The 27,378-nt window shown below is 30.8% G+C and overlaps 2 protein-coding genes across 12 annotated transcripts in view; both read left to right on the top strand.

Moving 5' to 3' along the window:
- The first annotated feature begins 1,158 nt into the window (after positions 1 to 1,158).
- LOC129919819 (ral guanine nucleotide dissociation stimulator-like 1) lies at positions 1,159 to 20,380 on the top strand. Of its 5 annotated transcripts, none has more exons than XM_056000887.1 (7): positions 7,380 to 7,675; positions 12,913 to 13,189; positions 14,297 to 14,401; positions 14,470 to 15,279; positions 15,341 to 15,493; positions 15,554 to 15,703; positions 18,848 to 20,380. In XM_056000887.1, exons 2-7 carry the CDS (start codon positions 12,944 to 12,946, stop codon positions 19,781 to 19,783), a joined length of 2,400 nt encoding a protein of 799 aa, XP_055856862.1. In that variant the 5' UTR covers positions 7,380 to 7,675; positions 12,913 to 12,943; the 3' UTR covers positions 19,784 to 20,380. The 5 variants fall into 5 exon arrangements, with proteins under 5 accessions (XP_055856864.1, XP_055856862.1, XP_055856863.1 ...); XM_056000888.1 differs by having other exon boundaries at positions 12,900 to 13,189; positions 14,300 to 14,401; XM_056000886.1 differs by having other exon boundaries at positions 12,900 to 13,189.
- Positions 20,381 to 24,700: 4,320 nt separating this feature from the next.
- The window catches only part of LOC129919817 (whirlin), a 36,212-nt gene continuing 33,534 nt past the window's right edge, over positions 24,701 to 27,378 (top strand). For all 7 annotated transcript variants that reach the window (XM_056000885.1, XM_056000883.1, XM_056000882.1 and 4 more), the window contains exon 1: positions 24,701 to 25,399. The gene's annotated coding sequence lies outside the window, so the exon portion shown is untranslated. The remainder of the gene's footprint in view (positions 25,400 to 27,378) is intronic.

Genomic DNA, 27,378 nt, shown 5'->3' with positions numbered 1-27,378 from the left:
GACGTCTAGTGAGTAAAAATTAAACAGTGCAACAACAGAAACGTACCTACTATGACTTGTTATTTAATTGGAACATCCACACAAAAACCCACCTGATTTGTTTAACTGTGCTTTAAATCTATCCCGTGCTGTATGGTTAAACAAAAAATACCAAGACTGGAAACTCGTCGGTCAACTGACGTTTGCCTACAAGCTGCGAGGTGTGGTGAATGTCGTGAACCTATCGTTGTGTTCGTGTCCGATGTGTGGTGAATGTAGTGAATCTATAAATGTGTGCGTGTTAACGTCATATACCAACGTGGTGGCTTTAACATATATTCACAGACAAAACACTGTACACAAAAGGGTTTTGGGGGGAAAGACGAACGAAAGTTTCCAGTCTTGGTATTTTTTGTTTATGCGGTTCTGGCTTTAGTTTGAATTTGTAAATGCAGAAGCAGATTATTAAATTCTTCAAATATGTAAATGGAAAGCTGTTCGTTACGTTCTGTAATTTTCACAACGAGAAACATTAGGCGCGTTCCGTAGTCTACTCATGAGTAGAAATCTATTAACTGCCAATCACATTTGTCCCGATTTAAATCGTTTTTCGACCTCACGATGTGGGAATTACAAAATGTAAGCACTATACTTCTAACTGCCCTATTCTGGCAAACCTCACAAGGTGATCATTACTCGATTTTGTGAGAATTTATTTCTCACAAACTTCTGTTCTTACTTACAAATTTCAAACTTGTGAGTTGTGACCTGTTTCGGGGCACATCACAAAATCGAAAGTTTTTGTGATATGAAAATCTCACAAAATAGAATTTAGTTCACCTTGTGAGGTTCTTGTGACTTGTGAGGTTTGTCAGAATAGAATAGGGCTGACCTTAGGTCTTACAGGCATATAGTTAAAAATTTTAAATTTATATTTAATTTATATTAAACGAAGTCACTCCTTGTCATTTAAACACTCAATGCTGCTTATATGATGGAAAATCCAAGTCCAGAATTCGACCACAAACCAACTTGATCATCCGAGCCTCAATGAAAACGTTGTATCTATCTCAACCCAAGGCCCAGCTCAAACATCAAACATCTTTTTTTCACACTGAAACTACTTCCAATTCCATTCCAACAGCCATCTGAATTTAATAAGAGATTTTAACCAATAGTTACATTATATATGTTTCCAAGTGATGTTGGTTGATGATGACGGTTCTCAATGATCGCGATGAGCGCAGTGCATCGAAATAAATTTTTTCCCATAATCTTCCTTTACTGATTATTAAGTGATCTTATGTGATTAATATTTGTGGTTTTAAATGATAATATTAATCAATTAATCAAAAAAAAAAAAAAATAAATAAATAAAGAATTCAATACGCTCCATGGGGCAACATTTTTAGTGCATTCCAACTCCGGAACAAAAAGTGAAAAGCGATCGTGCTGGCAAAAATCAACTGAAAAAAAAAATTATTGTCTGTATTAATTTTTTTGTTGTTGTCAACGAGAGCTCTAAGCGTTTCTAAACACAAAAAAATGCACTTGTGAGTGTAATCGGATTGGAATGGTGTGTGTGATCGTGAAATGTATGATTGATCGAGACTCTTAAGCGTGGCTCTCTTTATTGTGATAGTTTGTTTACTCAAACTAGAAGTGATTATGTAGGAGTAGGGGTTAATATAAAAAAATTATAAATAATAATTAGTAAATTTCTCTTTGATCATAAAAAAAGATCCACAATAAAGTGAATACTTTCTTTCGCAAATCAGGATTATGAAAAGTTAAAAATTACTTTCGTTAGTTTAGTGCAAAAAATACAGTAGAAAACAATGGAAAGGATATTACATTTTTTGAGAATCTATTACATTTGAACAATTTATCATTTCCGAAATAAAATTGAAAGTGTTTGTTTGAATTAGCATCAAGTCTTAAGAGCGGTTTGGATTTGTATATTATTTCCTTTAATGAAAAAATGCGAATTATATCTTCCAAAAGTTAAAAACATTGCAATAACTATAAATATAATATGTATCCATTTTATGACAGATAGTTTTGTATAGTAACTTTTAGTGTGTAACAAAATTATGAAGTGTTGACGTAGGCTTTTATAACCTACATTATGCTTAAAATACATGAACCTGTCTAAAGAGCTCTCTGTATAGCTAATTTGCTGAAAACCTGTATTATGTAAAAAAAGAAGAAAAAAATAAAATACCTTAGTTGATGTTATTTATTTTATTTGCATACAACGTTTTTTAACTACAACAATGCTGATCAAACATAAAGTGATTCAAAGTGATCGCGGAAATTTGACTTTATGCTACACAAAATGTGATGAAGTAAAAAATAATTGTATGGCAGTGCGGTGGATTAATAATGAATGAAAATGCAGCTGAAAGTTTGGTGAGATATACCTCTTATTTGTTTTTGTTTTGTAATGAAGAGTGTAAATACAGTGAAGGCAGTTGAATGTGCTTTTAATTAATACATAAAATTTTAATATGTAAAAGCTGAAACACAATCACGCTTTAGGGCGTCGCTTCGTTGCGTTACGTTGAGAAATCCTCAAAGCGCGCTTCTGTCACTTTGACTTTGAACAGCTGATTGCAACATAAAATCTGCTGTCAAATAAAAAAAACACAGTCACTCACAAAATTATTGGGCCAAGTCTTTATCTTGATTTAATTGTGGAAAAATGTAAAAGGATATTAATGTGTTTAAAAAATGCATAGAAATTTGTTTATTCTTTAATCCTATAGTTATAAAAACAAAACCAATCAAAATATATTGTTTTTAACAATAAAACTCAGTCTAAAACATCATTTAATTTTTTTTGTTTTTAATACGTAAATTGTTTTGGTTTAAAATATCTCGATGTCGTTTTTTTGTGCAAAATCTATATAGAGAAATTAAAAAACACACATAGTTTTGCAATAATTTATTTTTTTTTATTCACATTTGGCGCAATAATAATGTGGGTGACTGTAACTATGTCTGTTAAATGTCAGAAAGCGAGCAAAAGTTCAGTCTGGTTGAACTTTTGCTCGCTTTCTTACGTTTCCTTACGTTTGTCAAAAAAAGCGTACGTAAGAAAAGCGTCATTGTGTGAGGATACACAGATTTCCTATAGTTGAACTTTTCGCAGTTGTCAAAATCGACGGCAAAGCGTGATTGTGTTTCAGCTTTAAATGACTTAAGAACGTCAGGATCACTTTGGTCTTATTTGGTTATATTTGTTTTAGTTCGAATATTTGTTTTTTTTTTTTTTACAAAACGAACAAACTTCGGAAGTAAAATAAAGTCGTGTTTTTCCATATTTTTTTTATTATTTTACAAGACAACGTCTTTCGGGTCAGCTAGTTTGTTAATAAGGAGATGTTGGGTGTGTTTTGTAATGCCTAAAACAAAAATACATATTTCTTCCTTTTTTAAACATTTCATTAACCCATTTCCTATTTGAGTACCCTGTAACTGTGTAGTTTTGTACATTATTTTTGACAAAAGCAGCAATATTTCTGTTTTAGGTAGTACCCAAACAAACCTATTAGGTGTGCTTTTTTTATATGACCACGCTTAACTTTACATAAAAAACATCTCGGGGCTTAAACTGAAAATTTGGCAGCACTGCATATGGAATGTTCCGAAAACAGAAACAATAGGTGTGTTTTTTACTACCACCGGTCTCAACTGGACAAAAAAAACGCAGTCGGGGCTAAGGAATTTACATGTTAAATGCAACAACACTTTAGCCCCTTGGGCTTAGCTGTTAAGCCCGGAGAATTCTCTGGGCTCAACTTTTTCAGCAGATTTAAATCTGTGCTACCAACTCAACTTGTTCGTAAATTGTTTAGAATTTGTTTAAAAACATCAAAACTGATGTTTGGAAGGACAATTATTATTTTAAATACTTATTTAATAGTTAGTTGAACTTTTTTTTTTTTTCAAAAACACACAAGAAACCAGAAAAGCGAAAAATATGACAACTTTATATTTTTTTGTGTCAGCTGATTTCGGAACATTTAGTATGCAGTGTTGCCAATTTTTCTCGCTAAGCCCCGAGGCGTTTTTTTTTAACCCCGTGGTAATAAAAAACACACCTAATCTGTTCAAAAAGTTAAAGCCAGAACTATAATTGTCGGATCGTCGGATGCAAACGGAGGGGAACAGCGCTTGCAACCGCACTCGACGGATGAAAACTTGAGAAAAAGACCACCTAAAATAAAGCAGTTTTCTGAATGGTTTTTTGATTGCCGTCTTAAATTAAGCGGAAATCCTCTTAATTTAAGATGAACATCTTAACTGGACAAAAAAACGCCTCGTGTCTTAACAGGAAATCTTGGCAGCACGGCATATTAAATGTTCCGAAAACAACAGGCGCAATTAAAATTAAGAGTTCGGTTGTCATATTTTTCGCTTTCGGTTTTTCTTGTATTTTTCTTGTATATATTATTCCAAACGTCAGTTTTCACGTTTGTAAACAAATTATAAACAATTTATTAAAAAATTAGTTTGATAGCATAGATTTTAAAAGTAGAAACACAAGCACGCTTTGCCGTCGATTTTGACAACTGCCAAAAGTTCAACCATACGAAATTTGTTTAACCTTTCACAATGAAAGCAGAAACACAATCACGCTTTGCCGTCGATTTTGACAACTGCCAAAAGTTCAACCATACAAAATCTGTGTAACCTCCCACAATGAAAGCAGAAACACAATCACGCTTTGCCGTCGACTTTGACAACTGCCAAAAGTTCAACCATACGAAATCTGTATAACCTCCCACAATGACGCTTTTCTTACGTACGCTTTTTTTGACAAACGTAAGGAAACGTAAAAAAGCGAGCAAAAGTTCAACCAAACTGAACTTCTGCTCGCTTTCTGACATTTATCAGACATAGTTACAGTCACCCACATAATTATTGGGTCAAATGTGAATAAAAAAAATTAATTATTAAAATACTAGGTGTTTTTTTTTTGTTTCTCTATATAGGTAGATTTTGCACAAAAAAACGACATGGAGATATTTTAAATCAAAACAATTAACGTATTAAAAACAACAATTATGCCTATTACCGAAGACGCAGATGCACTGCGGCGGGAGTGAGAGTCACTTTCACAAGATTTCGTATTACCGAAGCCGCCGGTGCGGAAGTGATAGAATGACATTTGGCTATGTACGTGTCAACAATGACATATGTCGGTAAGCAGTTTAGTGTGTTTTCGAGGATCGATAATACAGTTCATCCCGGGGAGTTCACGGATTGAAATTTGATTCGGTTGCGGATCGAGTAGATTCCCGGGGACTGAGTCACTGCGTCTTCTGTAATAGGCATGAATAATTTAATGATGTGATAGACTGAGTTTTATTGTTATTTCTCTTTAAAAAAGAATTTATATTGATTGGTTTTGCTTTTATAACCATAGGATTAAAGAATAAACAAATTTCTATGCATTTTTCAACACATTAAGTTCAAAGTCAGTGACAGAAGCGCGCTTTGAGGATTTTTCAACGTAACGCGACGACGCGTCCGGCAAAGCGTGATTGTGTTTCTGCTTTAAAGCCCAGAGAAATCTCCGGGCTACACAACTAAGTCCGAGTGGCGAAGGTGTTGTTGCATTTAACATGTAAATTGCTTAGTCCCGACTGCGTTTTTTTTTGTCCAGTTTATCGCGGACGTAATAAAAAACACAAATAATGTTTCGCAGTGCATTCAGCTAAAAAAATTACAAATTCATTTTTTTAAGATTTTCGAAAATTATAGAAGGGGTAGGTACCCCTTGTAAAAGGAATTTTCAAAAATGTTTTCCAAATCCATCGAATGAAACATCAAAAGAAAGGACTTTTTAGACTCTATTCATAACTGAAAACCAAAAGTTTATAGGAGTTCAGGTTGCTCAATTTTATTTGCAAATGAAATACATTGTTTTCCTTCTTCATTCGGAAGCAGATAGTTTCGGGTCAAAGTCCAGTTCGGGTTGCTTAACTATTTGCAACCGAAATATTTTTTTTCTTAAAATCCATCGAATAAGAAAGGACTCTCTATTCATAACTGAAAACCAAAAGCTGTTCTGTTCAAATTGACTATATAATAGTTAATTTGTCAATATATGTATATATTGACAATTAAAATAGTCACAAATAACCATTTGAAGTATTTAAAATAGTTATCCCGACATTAACTATATTTTTTCTCCAAGTGTAGATTAAATGATTAAATTAAATCTATCCCCAGTTTCACATGTGGCAGATAGAAATTATTTTAAGACACACATTTCGGTATCTCTTCTATCGTAAAGTAATTTGTGAAGTTCGATGTTCATCTCAAGTTTGACTATTTTTACGAATTTAGAACCCTTAGGTACTACTTGTCATACGAAACACAGCCATCCTAAAACCCAATGGGCATATTTATAGTAGTTTTTGTTTAGGATCCTTTTTGAAGAGGATTAACTCCAGTCTTTCTTTCTTCTTAAAAGCAGCTTAGATAGTGGCCCGTATGCATAAAAAATAGTAAATACTATAGCAAGTTGATACGCACAAATTGTGGATACAAAAGTTCATACTTTACAATTTTTCAAAGTAAAATAATTTACTATTTTTTATACATATCACACAGTGTCTATGAAAATGGCAAAATATGTTGATCAAAAGTTAAATATTTAAAAATCGCTGTTCAAACAATGACCGTTTGGTGTAACCGATCGTTAAACAAAAAAACTAATTTATTTTTACAAACGCTGCAAAAATAATTTCCATATTAAATGCATATTTAATCGTTTACGTTTAGCACACAACACGTCACCGCTTGGCTGGCAATGATTGCGCGTTTGTTTTCTTTTAATCGCGCAAGTCTGAGACATACGCTGGGAATCTTTTAGCACACTCACCACATTTGGGGATTTTCGTTCTCATTATTTTTTATTAATTTAGCGAGCGCATTAACTCGTATATTCTCAGATTGTTTACGGCCATATTATTCACTCTGAATTTAGTTTGGATTAAAGTTAATTTTAAATCCAATGCATTAAATCTGAATTTCATAAATCCAAGGATTTAATTTTTTGTTCATATTATTCACTCAAAAAAAAATTATGTGATTATTCAATTAATTTTGTATAATTTGCATTTATCTTTATTTTTCCTTCACAAAATACTTGACAAAACAGCTGAACACTGTGAAAATGAATTTTATATCTGGATTTATAAAGCTAAACGGACCTCCAGAGAGCAGTTTAAATTTGTTTGGATTTAACGAGATTGGATTTAAAAAATTGGATTTAAGATTGGATTTAAGTAGTGAATATTATGGAATTGGATTTATTTTTGACATTTGACATTGTTTACATCCAGATGTATTTTTTAAACTAGTGAATAATATGGCCGTTAGAGTGTGTTTCGGATGGGCTGCTGTTCTGTTGTTCATTTTTTTAAATACAAATTTCTTTTTATTCTTCGTTTAAAATTAAAGTGCAACATTTAGTTTTGTTTAAAATAATATACCTAAAAAAAACTAAATTATTTACTGTGACGAAACAGAAATATCTTGGCAAAGTGTTTTGAATACTTTGAATAGTTGTTTTGTTTGGTTATTTTGTTTATCGATTTTTCACAACCGTACCGCATCATCATTTAAATAAATGTAAAGCTTAATTTTGAGGGGATACTTTTAAAAAACGTGAATGGTGGTAAATACAATTAAAAGACAACAAAAACATAATTTTAAGCAAATTCGGTTCAGATAAAAATTTAAAAAAAATATATAAATAGGTACTGTTTTGTTTTCAATGGGTTTGGCTAAACATTCGTCTAAAAAAAACGTTGTATTAACCTGCATGTGTTATTTACCTAAAACTTAAAGGTGTGTTCACCCACCCTCCTACAACAACTGTATTTCAATTGAATTCAGAAAGATTCTTATTGTTCTCCATGTGATTCATAGATTCATGTACCTGTCTGGGGGGACCTCTGTGATCGATGAACAAAGTTTGAAGTTGTTTTTCTTTTTGTCGTATGCGTATTCCATATCCGGTCGCTTAATTTGATATCTTGTTACTTTGGATTGAATTAAGAGTCAGCCTGAGTTGAGATAAATGTTTTTTCTTTTAATATTGATTTGTTGAAACAGTTTTCCTCTACGTTTCTTTTTCTATACGGTAAAGATAACAAACAGTTATAATAAGTAATTGATGACAAGTTTCATTAAGTGTAATACAAAATATTGCTGTGGATTTGAATATTTTGTATGTGCATTTTAGATTTATTTTTTAAGTGGACATAGTTATCAATAGGAAATCGATACAGCTGAAATTCAAAAAGTATATATGAGTATAAATGTTCTTTAAAAGATTGGGTGCAGCATCTAAGAAATCTGTTTTTCTCCACACCAGATCACATGCAAATGTTATTGCATTCTGTGCGTAGGTTTCAGTTTAAGAATAGTAGATAAATGCCTTTAGCTAAAAGGTTAAAAAAAGTTTTAGCTTATACCTAACCAGTGCGATGTGTTTAAAGTCCCTTATTAAGATGTTAGCATCTTTTAAAGTTAAGATCCTAACTTCTTTGGTGTTAAGAACACGATATTATGTATTTTGAGAAGAACGCTCTGTACGCAGAAGTTTTTCAATAAATTATTGTGAGTTTAATACACGGGTACAACCCTAGTAAATTTTGGTTCCTACTTTATATCAAAATTATTACAGTAGACGGTCGATGTTGTGAATTAGCCTTTATGTAGGAAAAAATTTTTTTAATAAATTTTTATAAGTCCTATTTTCGGCGAGCGTTGCGAAAACGCAACGTCAATTTTCCGGAAAACTAGAAGCTTTTCCAAATATTTTTTTTCACATTTCTTCTAATTAGACTATAAACAAATAGTAAGTTAAATTTCATGTTTCTAGGTCTACTGGAACTGGTAGCCTCCGGAAATGAGTTAAATTTAATGTGAACTTCATCTTATTTTAATGTGAATTTTCATCTTAAAAAACCGAGAAAAAAATAAAATTTTAAAATTATAGATAGTCACACTTAAGCTTTAGTTGCAGTTTGTCATATTCATTTCTAACACTGAGATAGTACGATGGTAAGGCGTAAGGCACTCGCCTAGTGACCCAACGGTTGTAGTTTCGATCTTCAGTGGCTGCCAGTTCTTTTTGTTTTAATTTGCGCATTCAAGAAATTAATGTGATTTGTCACCATGCAGATATCCGCTTAGTTAAAGGTGGGATCCGCTTAATTTTATGTGGTCTTTTTTCTATGTGTATACATACGCTGGATATATTTTTGGACACTTATTTTCTTATTTGAAGGTTAAAAACACTTTTATTTTTACCCTTTTCTACTGTAACACTGATCAACTCAACAAGATTTTCGCCACAAAAACCAAAATTTACTTTTCTTTAGGGGTGCTAAACTCGAATCTGAGGTTTGTTTTGGCCTCCGCTGTATTCCCGTCATAAATTGCCAAAAAAGAAAGGTTTTTGTTTGCTTATAAAGGATTTTGTTTGATTTTTAGCAGGGATCAGAGGGATCGAGACTTTTAAATTTCAGTAAATATAATGATGCTCATAATAATTGATTTTTGTTTCTCTGAAAAATTAGTTAATAAAATTACCCGCACTGGCACGCTTGTACAAGATAGTTTTTTTTTAACTATGAGACAAGAGTGATCTTAAATTCAAGGTATGGAATAAAATGTTTGTGGGGAAGATTTGAGGAGAGATTTGCTGAAGTCTGTGTCAACCCGACATTTTAGAGAAGAGTCATAAATTTTCATTGAGTAAAATTTGCTTTACAACACCTACGGAGTTAGTGAGCCTACTAGACCTACGTTAAGAACCCAAAGATACTTAACTGATGTCCTCGATGTCCAAAACATAGTATTTTTTTTTTAATTTTTTTTACTTAAAAAACAAAAATTATTTTTTGCTAATAATACTGTTCCAGTTTAGCATTTTTTTCGACTTGGTAAACAATAAATAAACACAAAAAAATACACCAAAGAATTTTAAATCCATTTAAAATAAGATACAGGGGTAAAACTGAAGAAGAAAAATGTGTGCGTTAATTTTGAGCAGGAGTGTATTCTAATTAGAGCCTACTATTGCACGTGTATTAAGGTACACGTGCTACACGTGTATTTAAATAATTCGTGCCGAAGCACGTGTATTTGTAAATACACGTGTATTTATATTTACACGTGTATTTATATTTACACGTGTAAATAGCGTTCGAACAGGTAGATTTGGTGGCGATTTCCTAAAATAAGTATTATATTGAATGAAAAGGATATTGTTCAGGTTTTTGCGGTTATTGGCTAGATTTACACATTGAAATTACACGGAAAATTTAATTGGAAATTCTTATTCAACCCTAGCCATATAAATCTTGGAAAAAAATTTTGACCCGATTCCCATTATCGTATCGAACTGAACTTTGTACACATATGAAGTTTGGATTGCAACGCAATATTTTGGGGTCCGAACTCAGGGGAGGGGCATTGGGGGGTTGAAACACCCCAAATCTATTTTATCCCATTCTAAATATCGCAAAAGCTTTTGTAGGTAAATTGCAAGAGAGGGGCTTTGGGAGCTCATACCACCCAAGCAAATTATCATCTTCTTTCAAATATTATACGACTAAAAAGTAAAAAAATAAAGCAGATTAGATTAGATTACCAAGCAACAAAACATATAAAATAATTAAATTGACTCCATGGAGTCCCTTTAAATGCCGTCCAAGGGCTCCGGTTGTTCCACCGCGACAAGAAAAACGGTTGTTTTGTTGTGAACTACATAAGTCACAGTAGGCATTTGTCCCTTCTCGGTGGGCATATTGCCATACCCAACTCCTTGGCTTCATATTTTAGTTTTATTTTAAAATTTATTTTGATTGAATTTGTCGCTTTATTTATAAAACACCTTTTACACTTTCACTATGAACTTAGTAAACCATATGATCTTCAAATAAACGGTGATTAACAAAAAAAAAAAAAAACATGTAACAGTTGGTACACTTTCTTCTGAGAAAGACACAGTAGGCAATATGCAAATATATCTTGGAAAAATTTATTAGCTTTTTTTTAATGAAAAGGCACATCATTATTTTTAATTTTTGAATAAATTATTTATAAGGTCTTCAAAAAGTTCAAATACTATTTTTCCAATTCGAACTATTTATTTGCACAATAATCTTCAGTTGTTTAGTTTTAAAAACTTTTATTTTACCCCCAAAAAGCAAAAAAATCATTTTGTTTCGTATTTACACGTGTAAATATAAATACACGTGTATTTAATAAATACACGTGTAAATAAGATACACGTGTAAACGTTTTTTAGATACACGTGTACACGTGTATCGGGTACACGTGTAATTAAATACACGAACAAAATCGTAGGCTCTAATTCTAATAGTTATTTCTATAGATACTATAAACATAATAGTTGAAAATGACTATTTTAATAGTTGCGTAATTACTACGAAATTTTAACTATTTGAATAGTTATTTTTAACTATTTTTTTTTTGGCATGTGACTATTAAAATAGTCATTTTTAACTATTTTGTAACTATTTTCGATTCGATAATAGTTATTCGCAAAATTTCATTAATTTCTACAAAGTGACTATGCAAATAGTTACAGAATGACCATTTTTTCCTCTGAGTGTAGGCGGAAAAAATTTGTGAAAAAAAATACTCTCACAAAAGTTAAAATGTTGAACCCTTTTTGTCATGTGTAGGATAGGAATTGTTTACGTAGATAAAGAGCGGAAAGTTTCTCAAAGGGGTCTTTGAAAAGCAGTAAACTTTAAATGCAAATGTTTTAGAAATAGAAATCAAAACTATTTTTACTTGACCTCTTCCAGCTAACCGTTTTCAGTTTCAATGAGTTTCATAAAATTCAAACTTCTAACCTAAATTCAAATTTTTTCCATGGATAATTAGCATTGTCTTGCCATATCGACATACCCAAAATAGAATCATAATTATTTGTTCTTCAATTTATTCTTATCTAATAAGACAATCTGCAGTATGTACATATATTTTTTTCTTCTCTAAATTTCTTGTTGCCATTCGCACAAAAATCGCAATGGAATAGCAAATTTATCAGTTAAATTATACTCATCTCGCCTCGCATACATTTTCTTCATTCGCTGCGGTCGGTCTTATTTTTAAGTGCTGGCCTACTTGTGACTTGTGAGTATGTAATTACTTAAGAGCACTGTAAGATTGTCAATGGCTTAGAAATAAAACATTTCTTTTTGTATTAATTCATGATCAAGGTCATCACAATGTTCGTTCATCTCAAAGCTATTTATGTTAGATATTTGTGGAGTAAGATTATTATTATTTATTGAGCTTTGAACTCCTCATGAACTTCAATTATTGTGTATCGCCTTTCGGAAGCAGTATATTGAACTAAAATTTCAACAGATGTTAACTTTCTCTTTTGCCTTGGATTAATAATTTTAAATTTGAAATAAAACGCATTATTACTGGGAAAATAAATTGATAGAAAAGAAAAAAATATATATAATTTTATGGAGATAAAAGACATGAGCTTGTAGGAAATATTTTTCAAAAATTTGTCCCAGATTTTAATATAAATTTGATTATTTGCGTATAGAATTGAAATCATCCCTCATAAGGCAACGCTCCCCTTAGACACCCTTTAAAACAAAATATGTATTTTTCAAGTTAAAAAAGAAATATTCGGCGTTATCACGAATTCCGTTCGTATCGGAAATTTGCAACGATTCCCTAAAAATCAATCACGGAATCCGTTCGTAATGAAAAATGTCATACAAATCGTCACTACGATCGGACTTTGTGCTTGTTTTCCGAAATCGTAGAAAATCTTGCGATACGAATAAAATTCCTTATAAGGCTGATTAACTTATGTATATCCAAATTAGATTTTATTTGAAGTAATTTGTCACAAATTTCGCATCATCAACAAATGATTTGTGGTACTAATGAGAGAATTCAAAGTCTGACAGAAAAAACTAAGTATATTGCACAAAAATGTACCAAGCATATTCAACAAAATCAAAAAACATTCAACAATATCAATCAAACAGAACATCTTGAAGGAACTAGTATAAAGAGTGGTTTGAATTTTTTGAGTGATTGTATCGGCGGTACGATTCGAAGTACATCGCGTACGTTTGAAGAAGACAACTCAAATGTGAAGTGGTACATAAAGGTAACTATTAATTCTATATATATTTTGATTTGATATAAAAAAAACGTCAAAATAGGCAAAAAGCAAGTAGAAACTTGTAACAATTAAGTAAAATATCTTGCTAAGAGATCAAAGTTTACAAGTAAAACTCCAAAGCATTTATAATCTAGATAAGATTTGCCTAAATCCCTAGGCACCTACCTCAACCTGGCGGGTGAACATATACAGAGAGAAAATAACGCATTGATAACTTTACTTCTGGTATATTTACCTTCAGGTATATTTTAAAAATGTCTGGTATATTTAACTATATTATGATTAAATATACCAGAAGTAAAGTTATATTATTGGGCCTTATCACGAATTTAATTCGTATCGGAAATTCTTTAGGAAAAATACAATCACAAAATCCAATCGTAGTGAAGATTTGTATGAAATTTTCCACAACGAACGGATTCCGTGATTGTTTTTTCGGGAATCGTAGCGAATGGAATTCATGATAAGGCCGAATAGCGAATTAGGTCAAAGAGTCTAGCCAACAGGCACGGTTCAGGAATGTTCAATTGTCAAAATTGCAAAAACTTATCGATATTGTCTTGTTTGTAAATGAGCATCACAGCTGAAGACTTATGTTCATTAACGGTTTTTAAAAATGCTAGCTCCCTTTTATGGAGTAAGTAAAATGTGTTTAGTCTCCAAGGAGGCAATTTGTATGAAGATTTGGTTAAACACTAACAGTGAAAATTTCTATGGAATCGTGTGGGACCTGATACTCTAAAACCTTAATGCCGACTTTTCACGAGTCGATTTTTGCCGTGCGGCGAAGCTTTTTGACTCGGGTGAACGTAAACCGCTGGTGACTAAAGTGACAATCTCTATAGAAAAATCCTAGTCAACTTAAGCCGTGTGACATATCGTGCGGCTAAAAACGACTCGTGAAAACTCGGCATAAGCGTTTTACTTCAAGTTCTTTTAGTTTAGCCAAATTATAGTTTAATTAAGAGAATTTATTGAATGTACTAGAATATATAGGTATTATGTATATATGAATATTTGGGTCAACATTAGCTATTAAATTTAAATAAATACATTTTTATACAGTTTATTTAATGCATTTATTTCTTTCAGCAGCCCACGTGGCGACTTTGGGGTGAGGAGCGTGAAAAAGATGCGATTTTCACCGTTTACCTTAAAAAAGTGCGATACCATCGACCAACACCACGTGCCGCTAGTGTAAGTATATTTTTAATCAAATCGATTTCACTTGTGAGTAAAAATAAAATAAATTATATTATTTTTAGGACTCGGATGATGAAATTTCTCATCTAGAATGGGAAACAGTAAGAGTTCGTTTCGTAAAAGCTGCTTCCTTAGCTAGATTAGTAGAAGCCCTTGCCACAGATGACGGTGAATTGGAGAGTACGTTTATAAACGTATTCCTTTCAACGTACAGAACCTTTTCAACACCAAAAGATGTTTTTGACCTTCTAGTCAAACGTTATGATACTCTCAATGCAATGTTCAGTAATCATGAGGTTCAAGCTGAATCTAATATCAAAGAACTCGATTCGAATATTTCTGTTTATGAACAGCACAAAAGAACACTTATATCAGCACTGCATGTTTGGCTAGATGGTTTTCCTGAGGATTGGAATGAAGTTAACCTAAGGCACATATTAAATTTTGCCTCAAGACGCCTGCCAAGATCTGATCTGCATATAAAAGCTTTGCATCGTTTAGAACGAGTTTTACGTGTTCAAGCACAAATGGTGTTTGCGGAAGAAAATTCCCCGTGGACTGGTCACCATGAGTATAACAGTTTTGCTGAACAATTTTCTGGTCTTTGTTTGGCTCCTGCGTTCCGAGGTCCAACTCATTTGTTGCAAGCATATCGCTTTCCTCATGTCGATGTTAAGCATTTTGCAGAGCAACTTACGAGAATGGATTCGGAGTTATTCAAACGTTTGATTCCCCATCAATGTTTGGGAGCAACATGGGCTCGAAGGGATAAAAGCGGTGCTGAGACAGTTGTTGCAACAGTAACACAGTTTAATGCAGTATCATTCAGAGTCATATCAAGCATAATAATTGAACAAAGACTTAAACCTCAGGTAAATATAACTAAATAGATGTTTATAAAAAATCACTTTTATTGATGATTTTATGATGCAGGAACGAGCTTTATATATATCCACGTGGATTGATATTGCACAAGAGTTGCGTCTTTTGAAAAACTTCTCTTCTCTAAAGGCGATTATTTCAGGACTTCAATCAAATGCAATATACCGTTTATCAAAAGTCTGGGCAGTTCTTGCCAAAGAGAAGGTGAATTTGTATTTATTTCTTTTTAACTTTGAACTTAATAAAATTTCGTTTATAATTTAGATGGAAATATTTAGTGAACTTGCAAGGATATTTTCCGAAGACAATAATGCCTGGGCGCAACGTGAAGTTCTTATGAGAGAGGGAACAGCTAAATTTGCTGACACCGTAGGTGAACACGACAGACATTTGCAGAAAATTATACAAAAACAAGTGAGTATTATTTTGTTTTTGTTTTTTTGGCGGATGATACTATTATTAATTTTTGAATCTGAATAATAATTATTAAGGTTAAGAAAGAAAGCAAAACTACAGAAGAATGAAATATTTAACATTTGTATTAAAGTAGACTTACTAAATGAACAATTAGCTTTTTGGGACATATAACATATAGACCAGTGCCGAAGCCTTCAAAAACATTAAAAAGTAAGAAAAAATCATAGTTGGATGAAACCCATTGGAAAAGGAGGTGAATATGATAAAAATGAAGGGAAAAATAAATTACGGGCGAGCCGAGTTCGGGAAGTGGTAGGGTTGAGTTTTTAATGGTAAAAAATGGTATATCTCGATTTCCGGCAAAACTACAAGTCCTATGGAAAAAAGTTGTATGGCAAGGTTGTAGGTAATAAAAAGATCTACAACTTATGTATTGACAATTTTTTCACATAACCTCAAAATTTATGTAAAAAATTCAAAAAACCGAGTTTTTGGTTTTTTATTTTTATCTTTTTCAAAAAATTGTCTTTTTCTACGAAATTTGGTGAAAACTTACCTTATTATGTCCCAAATACACAGTAATTTATTTGATTTAAAATATTAACTTTTTAACCTTTTTTTGGACTTAATACCAAAAAACACCATATTTTCAATCGAAAATTCACGTGTCAAAATATCAGCTTTTTTCAAAAAATCGGTGGGCATTTTGTTCGTTTAAATCTCTACTTTCTAATAGTGTAAACAAAAATTTACATTAGTACACCAAATTGCATGTTCTCGGAAAATGCAAAAAGCTTGAATTCGAAAATTTTGTATCATTATTTAAAATTTTGGACTATTTATTAAAATTTACACTTTAATTACTCAAAAACCGTAAGATTTTATGTTACTTTAATTAATGTTACGGTTTTTAAGTAATTTAAGTGTAAATTTTAATAAATAGCCCAAAATTGTAAATAATGATAAAAAAATTTTCGAATTCAAGCTTTTTGCATTTTCCGAGAACATGCACTTTGGTGTACTAATGTAAATTTTTGTTTACACTATTAGAAAGTAGAGATTTTAACGAACAAAATGCCCACCGATTCTTTGAAAAAAGGTGATATTTTGACACGTGAATTTTCGATTGAAAATTAGGGTGTTTTTTTGGTATTAAGTCCAAAAAAAGGTTAAAAAGTTAATATTTTAAATCAAATAAATTACTGTGTATTTGGGACATAATAAGGTAAGTTTTCAACAAATTTTGTAGAAAAACACAATTTTTTGAAAAAGATAAAAATAAAAAACTAAAAACTCGGTTTTTTGAATTTTTCACATAAATTTTGAGGTTATGTGAAAAAATTGTCAATACATAAGTTGTAGATCTTTTTATTACCTACAACCTTGCCATACAACTTTTTTCCATAGGACTTGTAGTTTTGCCAGAAATCGAGATATACCATTTTTTACCATTAAAAACTCAACCCTACCACTTCCCGAACTCGGCTCGCCCGTAATTTATTTTTCCCTTCATTTTTATTATATTCACCTCCTTTTCCAATGGGTTTCATCCTACTATGATTTTTTTTGGTTTCAAAAATTATCGACCCTGGATTAATATTCCATAATTTACTCCCTATTTGAAAATTACACCCTTTCTTCGAAAATTATTTTATGAGGTCACCTTGTTCTTGGTTTTTCTTTTTATCCCAAATGCAACGTTACTTCTAAATTTTATAAGAGTGACGGCTAAATTTATTTTTAAATACAATACCTTATGATACCTTTCTAAAATAATCCCTGAAAATCACTCTTCTACAAAATAGTTTACATAACCTGCTTTATTTAAAACCTCCGTCCCGAATTTCATAAATGTAACGTTAAATCGCTAATAATCTTACTAAGAGTAATCGCATTGACTTGATCTCGTTGTCATTAGTTTCAGCATCCAAAAATAACTCAGAAGGTCAGAAGCATGATATATTTCATAAACAATTTTTTCACTGTTTTGTTGACCTTCACCATCTCTCCCCCGAAACACCCTTCTACTCAAATTTTTGCCAATTTCCATGATGGTAACAATTTATTTTTATTTATTGATTTTTTGCACTATTTTACCTGTAATTTTTCAACAGAAATTAATAAATTGTAAACTTCTTTGATTGGTACACTCGGGCGTATGCGCAACAAAAAAAATTTGTTTGGGTTTCCCAAATTACATTGTGGATTGTTTGAACATCCCTGAAAGTTTTAAAATTGCAAAAAGTAACCAAAAACTAATCACTGTGCAGTTCATAACATTATCCTTAGAATCGAGTCCTCCAATAACTAATGAATACAGCATTTGATTCATGTTATGAAATAAGAATTTAATCTAAGTGTTATGTTTTTAATTTCTTGCGTGGGCGTGGATTGAAAACGTTCAAAAGTTTTTTCTCTGGCAATTTTTACCCGATTTTCATAAAAAAATTGAGTCGCAGATTTTTTTCGATAAATTGTGTGGCAGATTTATGAGTCGCAGATTTGAGGTACGGATTTCTGTCGCAGATTTTAGTAGCAGGTTTCATTTACAGATTTAGTCGCTGATTCAAGTCGAAGATTTCAGTGGACAATTTGAGAAGCAGATTTGTGTCGCCAATTTTTAGCCTTTAGCAGATTTGAATCGCGGATTTGAGTCACAGACTTGAATCGCAGATTTGAGTTGCAAATGTGAGTCGTAGATTTATGTCGCAAGTTTTGAGTGGAAGACTTGATTTGTGTAGCAGATTTAAGTCACGGATTCGAGAAACAGATTAGTGTCGTATTTTTGCAAAAACTGACATTTCAAAAGATCCAGATTTTGGAGTATGATAAAAAAAAATTAAATAAAATTCTAGGTCCCGAGAAAACTATATTTCATTTCTATTAGGTAGTACCCCATGAATTTATCAACTAATAAAAAAGTGAATAACTGTAAAAAACTTAGTATTTATGTATGTGATCATAAATATTATTAGCATTAGTAACATTTTTTTTTTTTAGTTTAGACCCAGAAAATTAATTTTTATTAACACTGAAAGAAAATGATTGTGAATGCTTCTTACTTTTATGTTTTTTATTTTTGTTTTTCTGAAAAAAAAAAAAAAATGCATTTTAACCATTTAACCATTTGTTTTCTTTAAGAGTACCCAAACGTCACACGGGACAATTCCATACCTGGGAACATTTCTAACAGATTTAACAATGATCCATGCTGCAATACCTGATCGAGTTACCGAAGATAATCTAATTAATTTCGACAAAAAACGAAAAGAATTCGAAGTATTAGCACAAATAAAATTATTACAAGGTGCAGCAAATACATATAACCTCCGAGAAGATCCCAACTTCGATCGATGGTTTGCGTCAATGTTAGTTCTAGACGAGCGAGAAGCTCATGCCTTATCATGTCAATTAGAACCACCAACAGAGCCAAGAAAGTCCACTTCGACCACATCCACATCCTTAGGCCATCGTAAGACTGATTCCATAGCATCAAATTCAAGTAGTGGAGCCGGTTCACAATTCTACTGTGAAATAAGCAGTAGCTTTGGAGCTTCTAGACAAAATTCCAGACACAATTCTTTAGATCGTGATACTCAACCACCAAATGCATCGTTACTTTCCGCTTCAAGTAGTGTTTCCAATTTATCAGTTGGTTCAAGTAATTCAGGAGGCCAAAAGACTGCAGCAGCTAACCATCACAAAACAATGGGAAATGGTAAAAATCTGAGTAATGGAGTACCACTGATAAATGCCCAGCTGGTACAACCAGCCGGTGATAAGAATGCCATTCCAGATTTTTACATCATACGAGTGACATATGAAACAAGCAAAATTGAAGTAGATGGAATAGTGCTCTATAAATGTATAATGTTAGGAAATAATGAACGCACTCCGCACGTAATTCGAAATGCAATGGTTAAATTAGGACTTGAGGGTGATCCTGATCGATTTACATTGGCTCAAGTACTCCCCGACAAGGAGCTTGTGATGCCGCCAAACGCAAATGTCTACTATGCAGTTAATACAAATTTTAATTTGAACTTTATTTTGCGCTCGAAAAAAGAAGAAAGCTGACCACTAAAGAACAAAATGCAAGTTAAGAATCTTTGTTAGCCACAGATAGCTATTCGAAATAAAATCTCAATTTTTAAGTTTAAAATTTATTTTTGGTATTTATATAAAAAAATTATAATATTTGATTTGATTGAAAATTATAATAAAAAATGATATTATATTTGCTTTAATTTATTCATTTATGTATAATTTATTTAGGAATGTTTTTTTTTTTTTTTTTTTTAATCAACTGGTGCGAAATTATTATGAATGTAGAGATACGCATAAAAACACTAGAGATGTGTGTGTTTTTTTTAAGTCAATAATACAAATAAACTGAAGATTATAATTATTAATTAAATAATTAAAATAAGTAATAATTATTATATTTATTGCTACTTAGTAGCAGCACGTGTAAATGCAATTCTTAGATATTATTATTGGGAACAGCAGATGTATGTACTATTTTGTATATTATATTTATATATACTTAGTATTTATGTAACTTTACAAGTAATATATACACATAGAAATATATAATTTTAAACAGTTTTACTATCAAAATATCTGCATAAATGCAATTTTAAAAATAAAATTAAAACAGGAATATAAAATTTGGATGATGAATGTGTTTTAATTTTGGTGAAATAAGTGTCAGTGAGTGTAAGTTGTAAGACCGAGTTCAGTCTGGTAAAAAACTTTATTAGAAATTGGATTTTATAAGACTACTTGCAACAGACTTAAATCATTTAACAGAACAAACTCTAAATTTAATGAAAGGAGAATGAGCACTTTTGTATAGGTTGCGTCCCGTTGGTGTAACACATAGAGAACTGTATCGTTTATTTGTCTGTGATTTAAATTTCTTGGGTTGGGGTCGAAATTCTGTATGTTGCAAAATTCTGTATTCAAAATACTGTATGCCAAAATACTGTATTTCTGTATGTGCAAAATGCTGTAGGAACAAAATTCTGAAAGTCAAAATTCTGTATAGCAAAATTCTGGTTGGTCAAAATACTGTATTTCAAAATTCTGTACATCAAAATTCTGTAAATCAAAATTCTGTAAAAATGCTGTAAAAAAATATCGTTTTGATAATGTAAAAAAGTGCGCGCGCACTTTTTTACATTATCAAAACGATATTTTTTTACAGCATTTTTACAGAATTTTGATATACAGTATTTTGCCGTATAGAATTTTACAAAACAGAATTTTGCATGTCAGTATTTTGTTGATACAGTATTTTGACGTACAGAATTTTGTATTTACAGTATAATGACGTACAGAATTATGGTCTTACAGTATTTTGACCCCACAGAATTTTGTCGTACAGAATTTTGACAAGCAGAATTATGACCCGCTCCCAATTTCTTTTGTAAAATTGGAACTTTTCAATCACGAGTTTGCTACAGACTTAAGTCTTGTTAACCCCTTGTAACCCAAGATCGTAGAAATAATGTCAATCGATTGGCCTTCACCTATAATAAAACACGTATTTTTTAAAAATTCAATAAATTCTTTATTTACTTAGTTATTTCGATATTTAGGGAGCAAAAAAAAGTTTAAATAATTTATTTTTATACAAAAATGCAAAAATTCAAACAACAAACTATCTAATATTTATTTTTAGGCACTTTCCTTAAATCCAAAAATAAAACCCCGTTGGTTTATCCGGAAAAAATATTTTTTTCTGAATTTCGTAGTTTTTACACAAATTTGCCTATTAAAAAAAAGCCCATTTATTTTATTATTATTGGTGCCATTTATTAGAAATATATAAACCAGATTATGTTAGAAGGTTCAAAAGAAAAAAAAAATATAGTTTGTACAGCTTTTGTGCGATGTTTTTCGGTTTGTTACAGAAATATCACATGGGGCTACAAGAAGTTAAGTTACGACTTAAGTTTGTTATAAACACTTTTTACTAACTTTCAGAGTATGTAGGACAACCATTTTTCTTATATTCGATTCGAAATTTCATTACCTGAAAGAAAATTTTAGTGAAATTCAGAAGAAAAAAGTTATGGATGTTTAAACGTTGCAAAATTTAATTTTTTTTACAATGGTATGGCTAAATTGTGTGAAACTAAAAATATACGCGGGCGAAAACCTATAAAGTTTAGTAGAGCTTGTTAACTTGATTAGAAAACGGTATTTAAAAATTCCGTTACACCCCTAAAATTTGGACTTAGAGCCAAAAAAAAAAAAAACGGTTTTTTAGACCTTCAGCCATTGCAAAAAATCTAGCGTCGTCAAATTTTCACCAATTAGATTTATTGACTGTTTTAGAAAGGAAACATTAATCAGCCCTATCGGCAATACAATTTCCCTGGAAAAATTTCTCTATTCCGAAAAATCGGTATCGGCAATACTTTTTAAATGGAAAAAATTCTAGGAAAAAATTCCCACACAAAAATACCTATCGGGAATGAAGTTTCTCCCCCGAAGTATTTCTATCATATTTTGTATGGGGAACGTGTTTTTTTTTCAAAATATTCTGTTAAAAATATTAAATTATTTACTTCCTTAATCCAACAAAAAGCAAATGATATTGCAACTGGATAACGCAAACTAGTAGACAAAAATAAAATATAAGAAAACCTAAAAAAAAGCATGGAACTAAAGGAGACCATTCCGAGAGCATTAGTTTGCTGCCTCAATTTATTTCAGTTATTTGTTTATCATGTCAAAAAAAAACAAAGCTTAAGAAACTTTATTGATTGATTCTTTAATTAAAATTAAAAACACAAAACTAATTAGGTACATGTCCATCTGAAGAAAGAAACAAACAAAGTAATAAGTTGGGCAAAAAATAAAAAAAATTATTGAATAAAAATCCACAAATCAACACCAAAGAAAAAAATTATATAAATATTGACTATTAAACATTTTAATTGTTTTTGTGCACTAAATACAATCAAATTAGAGTTGTCAAAATTTTCGAAGACATGTGTTCGATGGTTTTTTTGTTTTGTTAAGTTGGCTGTACTCCTTTCCCCGAAAACGAAATTCCGATGGAGATTGCCGATAAGGGGAAAAATTCCCGGGAGAGAAAACCTACTCCCGGGGAAATTTCTCACGTGAGATTGCCGATAGGGCTGAATACCTTTTCAATAATGTATAAAATCTTTGGTTTGGTTACACCAAACAAATAAACTCTGAAGTAATATTTGTTTCCAAACCAAACGATGTATTTTTTTAGTTTCGCTTTGTTTTGTTAAGAAAGGGTCTACGACAGCTAAAAACAACGTGCGGTCCACCTGGAGTTTGTGAAAATTATCTTATACGAAAATATGCATATAACCTTTCAAAGAAATGCCTGAATATAAAGAAACTATGACCATAATATATCCCCATAAAAAGGTTGATAATAGCATCTGTTCTAAGGACAGGAAAATAATTTTATGTTTTATTGTTATATGGACGCAGAAATCTTCTTTTATATTTTCCCTTATAAAAAAACACTATTTAAACAAGTCTTTTAATTCTTGGTTCTACAGCTAAATGCCATAATAGCACAAAATTTCGTACTAGTTTCACATTTTCTTGTTCTCCTGAAAAACTCTTTTCAACCCAAAGTATTAAAATGTACTTTTCTGATTTCTTATTCATGTGATAAGTAAATGAACAGTGCCAATTTTTATAAGTGAACCATAGTCTTAAATATATGTTTTTGTCTTATTTTACTTACTATACACTGAAAAAATATTCAAATTGTCATAGAATAAAATATACTATTCATTTTTCAGGTGGTCTTTTCGAATTATTTTTGATCTCATTGAATTCAGATAAAAAAATACCCAAAAATAATAATGTGACAAAATAAGTTTTGCATCTTGATAAACTATCACTACGACTAAACATACGCCTGCTCAAAAACAATAGTGGGATTTTTTGGGACCTTCAACTTTTTGTTGAAAGTCGTAAAAATCCATGATTTAATTTGACTGACGTTCTCAGTAGGTACTAATTTTAAAGCTATTCTTTAACTTGAATAAAAAGTTTGAAAACTTTAGAATATTTTTATTGGAAAACAAAAACGTACTCCTAGTACACTCAACAAAATTATAAAATACCGATGATGTTAACTTATTCTCAATAATAATTTAATATTATAAGAATTTTTAACGAAACATATAAATTACCCTTTGAAAAGCAACTGAAGAAAAAAAAAACCTATACCAAAATAAATGACGTCAGTCTGGGGGAGTTGACAATGCAAATTTAAAAGTTCTGTTGTCCTTATTTCGTTATACAAAATCAATATTACACCAGACTCAATGGCGCCTGGGTTGATATTATTGAAATACCTAATTTTCGAAACTATGTTATGTTGAAATGACATTTTTTGCCTTGATCTCAACATTGCATAACAGAATACTTTCAAGTCGGTTTCCTATAAACAAAAACAAAAAAATAACAAAATACCCATTGACTCCTTAAGAGCTAAGATTTATTGCATTTAGATTTTCTTATCCTTAAATGCAACAAATCTAGTTTCTGTCAGCTAATCTTGTGTCATTAGATGTCTACTATACATTTACCAGTCGTGTCGTTGGTTAATAACAAAACAAACCATCACCCTTAAAGCTTCAAATCGAAGTTATCCATCTGCTTCCAACTTCACTCAATAGAATAAATAAAATAAGTGAGGTGAGATTTGTTGTCATCTTTCAATAAAGGATATGACCAAACTTGACAACTGATACTAACCTACAGCTTTTATTCTCGAGTAAAAGAATGTTATCTCTTTTTAAACCTTCAAAAAAGAAGACGATAGAGAATATAGCCTAATGTCAGACTCAAAAACGACAGTCTCCATCTCCATAGATTTGAGAGAGGATTCACCTCTGGAAAGCACGGCCATGTTGAATTGGAAAATAAACTTTTTGAAATTTAAGCTCTATCGTATAGACGGAATTTAGTTTGAGGAAAGGAGTCGTTCTATAAAGAAGCAAACGGTATTATATCTCAACGAGTCTGTGATAGAAAATAATATAGATAGAAAAAAAAAAGCAAAAGCAATGTCTTCAAACTAAATGAATTTATTACAAAAGTTTTATCTCTTTAATGAGACAAAGATAAAACTGCAATCCTGGTGATATTATTTCTTCAAAATATTGTCGAATCTTTTGAGCAAAAACCCAATGAAGAAAAAATCAGTTGCAAAGCTTTTTTTTTCTCTAGATACACCATGATTGAATAAAAAGGATTTGTCAAAAACCAAATTAAAACCTTTGCTCAACTGATACTTAATTTGGTTCTTTTTAATTTTTATGTAGAGAGTTTAATTCTACAATGAATATCAAAACCCAGTGAATAAGATTAATAATATACAAAATCAAATCAACCCTTAATCGGATCGAACTAATTTTAAATAGAAATAAACTAAGTAAAATAGTTATTTTCGAAACGTTCGGAGTGCTTTCGTTCAATACAGAAAAGGATTGCTAACGCGCATTCCATTGAGTTCAAGGTGATAAGCTACTAACAAAAAAGCAAAAAAAAAAAAGTCAATGAGTTTTCAAAAGAAAAAAACAATGTTAAGATAATAATAACACGCAAAACATCCTCAACAATCGTTAACTAAATTTAACTTGCGAAATAAATGAACTCTGATAAAAAAACTTAAGCCAAGTAAGTCCCTAGATAGTTTTAAATCCTTAAGGTATCCAGATAACAATTAAAATGAAAAAAATAAAACTCCTGTGATTCATCTATTTTATTTAGGAAAAAAGTAGTTTCGTGACGATAACGACAATAATGCGCTTGAGTAATTACATTTTCATTTGCCAAGAATTTAGATTTCACCAGCTTATACTACGTATATTAATATTTAATTAAAAAATCGATACTCTTGTCATGTGAGCAGTCATTCGTAGGTGAATGGAAAAGATTGTAAACAACAATATCTTTCTATTTAAAAACAAATTTATTAGATTTAAATTATTAATTTATAATACATAAAGATTGATTTTTTAAAAAGAAATGTGTAGGTACACAAAAAAATTAACGTTTAAAACACTTAGTCGATGAAACACTGCTTGACAGCCCCACTTAATAAAAAGAAGATACTATGGTGATTGCTTAATAAGATTTTGATAGTTCATTTATATCAAGGATACAAGAATGATTATAAAACAACAAAACGTTGACAAGTAGCTGTAAAGAATTGAACTAAAAAAAAAAGAAAACATGCTCGATTTCATTTATTGATTTTACTAAATTTTTTTGTAAAAACTTTCGTAACTATGCCTTATTTGGATATTTTGACAAAATGTAATGACTCGTATTTAACGTCTGAGAAGGACACAGAATTACAGTATTGAATTTTCAAGACATGGAAGCAGCTTGAGTTTCTGAAAGTATTTTTTTATGCAGTCATTTCAACGTCAACAATTTTTCACTCAGTGGGTTTTAAAATTTTAATTTTTATCGCTAAATATGAATTTCTATTTATGAAGCTATGAATAAATTTTTTAACGTTTTACATTAAATGTGAAAATGTTAAAAATTTGTTCATGAATATTTATTTTTATTTAGAACACTTAAACAATGAAATTAGGCGTATGTACATAAGTGTCCTGTCGGCAGATTTCCGAAGTTTCCAAAAAAGTCAAATGTTAAGTTAAGTTTTCTAAAATACTAACAAAAGGGTGAACAGCGCCAGTGGAGCTCATAGTCTATGAATCTCTACGATTTATGAACTAACACGTTTTTAAGAATGTTTTTTGTTTTTAACTCTAAAAAGTTGTTATGTATAATAACAACTACAGTCATTTAAGTACTGCAGTTGATTGATTAAAACGTTCAAAACCGACTTCCAAACCTACCCCGAAATTTTCCAAAATCTACCAACTTCAAGAAAAATCTACCAAATTTCAACTTTCTAAAACATCACATTTATTAAACTCAAAAACTAGTATTTTCAATTTTTGCTGTAGGTATATTCAAATATTTTGTGAAAAATTATTTGTGCTCAAAATCCAAAACAAATTAATGCAATCAAAGTCAATCCCAATTTTTCAATTTTTGTGTCTTATTCATCACCAAAATATGGTTGAAAAAAGAGCTGTCGATTACCCCACACATCACTTGCAAAAAAAGAAATGTAAAATTAAGTCATAAGCTTACACATTCGTAATTCCATTTTTTGAGAAATGTTTATGACACCTTTCTTAGTTCACCATTACTGGGAAACAAATAGAATGTATTTTAGAATGTATGTGATAGAATTAAATTTGTGAAGAACTGTTTAGAATTTCAAAAAAAAAAATTTATGACAAACTTTGTTTATCAAAACACTATTAAAAATAGTTCATAAATAATAATTTTTTTTTTAAATTCTAATATCTCTTAATAAAACTAGTGCAAAAAGTATTATCTTTCATTAACTAGCAATTTTTGGCTTAAATTGTAAAATTAGTAACAAATTCCTTTTATTTAACAAAGTAAAAATACAAATTTGTGTTTGTAATATAAAGTTAGGTATAATAGGCCCCTGCATGATGAAAACAGTTTGTTTTTGTTTCTGAATTATGTAGGTAGGTACTTATTTTTAACTGACTTAGATGCAACGAATTTTTACAATTTTTTTTTTTCGAAATGTAATGTAT

This window comes from Episyrphus balteatus, chromosome 4 (assembly GCF_945859705.1).
Source record: "Episyrphus balteatus chromosome 4, idEpiBalt1.1, whole genome shotgun sequence".
In the NCBI taxonomy this organism is placed as follows: Eukaryota; Metazoa; Arthropoda; class Insecta; order Diptera; family Syrphidae; genus Episyrphus; species Episyrphus balteatus.
Note: the sequence above shows the minus strand (reverse complement) of the source record. Positions and strands in the feature narration are given on the sequence as shown.

Excerpts from the sequence above, each read along its gene's own strand:
- LOC129919819 (XM_056000887.1), top strand. The coding sequence starts at position 12,944 with ATGATTTGTGGTACTAATGAGAGAATTCAAAGTCTGACAGAAAAAACT. Across the intron at positions 15,280-15,340 it reads AACAAAGACTTAAACCTCAG|GAACGAGCTTTATATATATC; the intron begins GTAAATATAACT and ends TTTATGATGCAG. Across the intron at positions 15,704-18,847 it reads AGAAAATTATACAAAAACAA|AGTACCCAAACGTCACACGG; the intron begins GTGAGTATTATT and ends GTTTTCTTTAAG.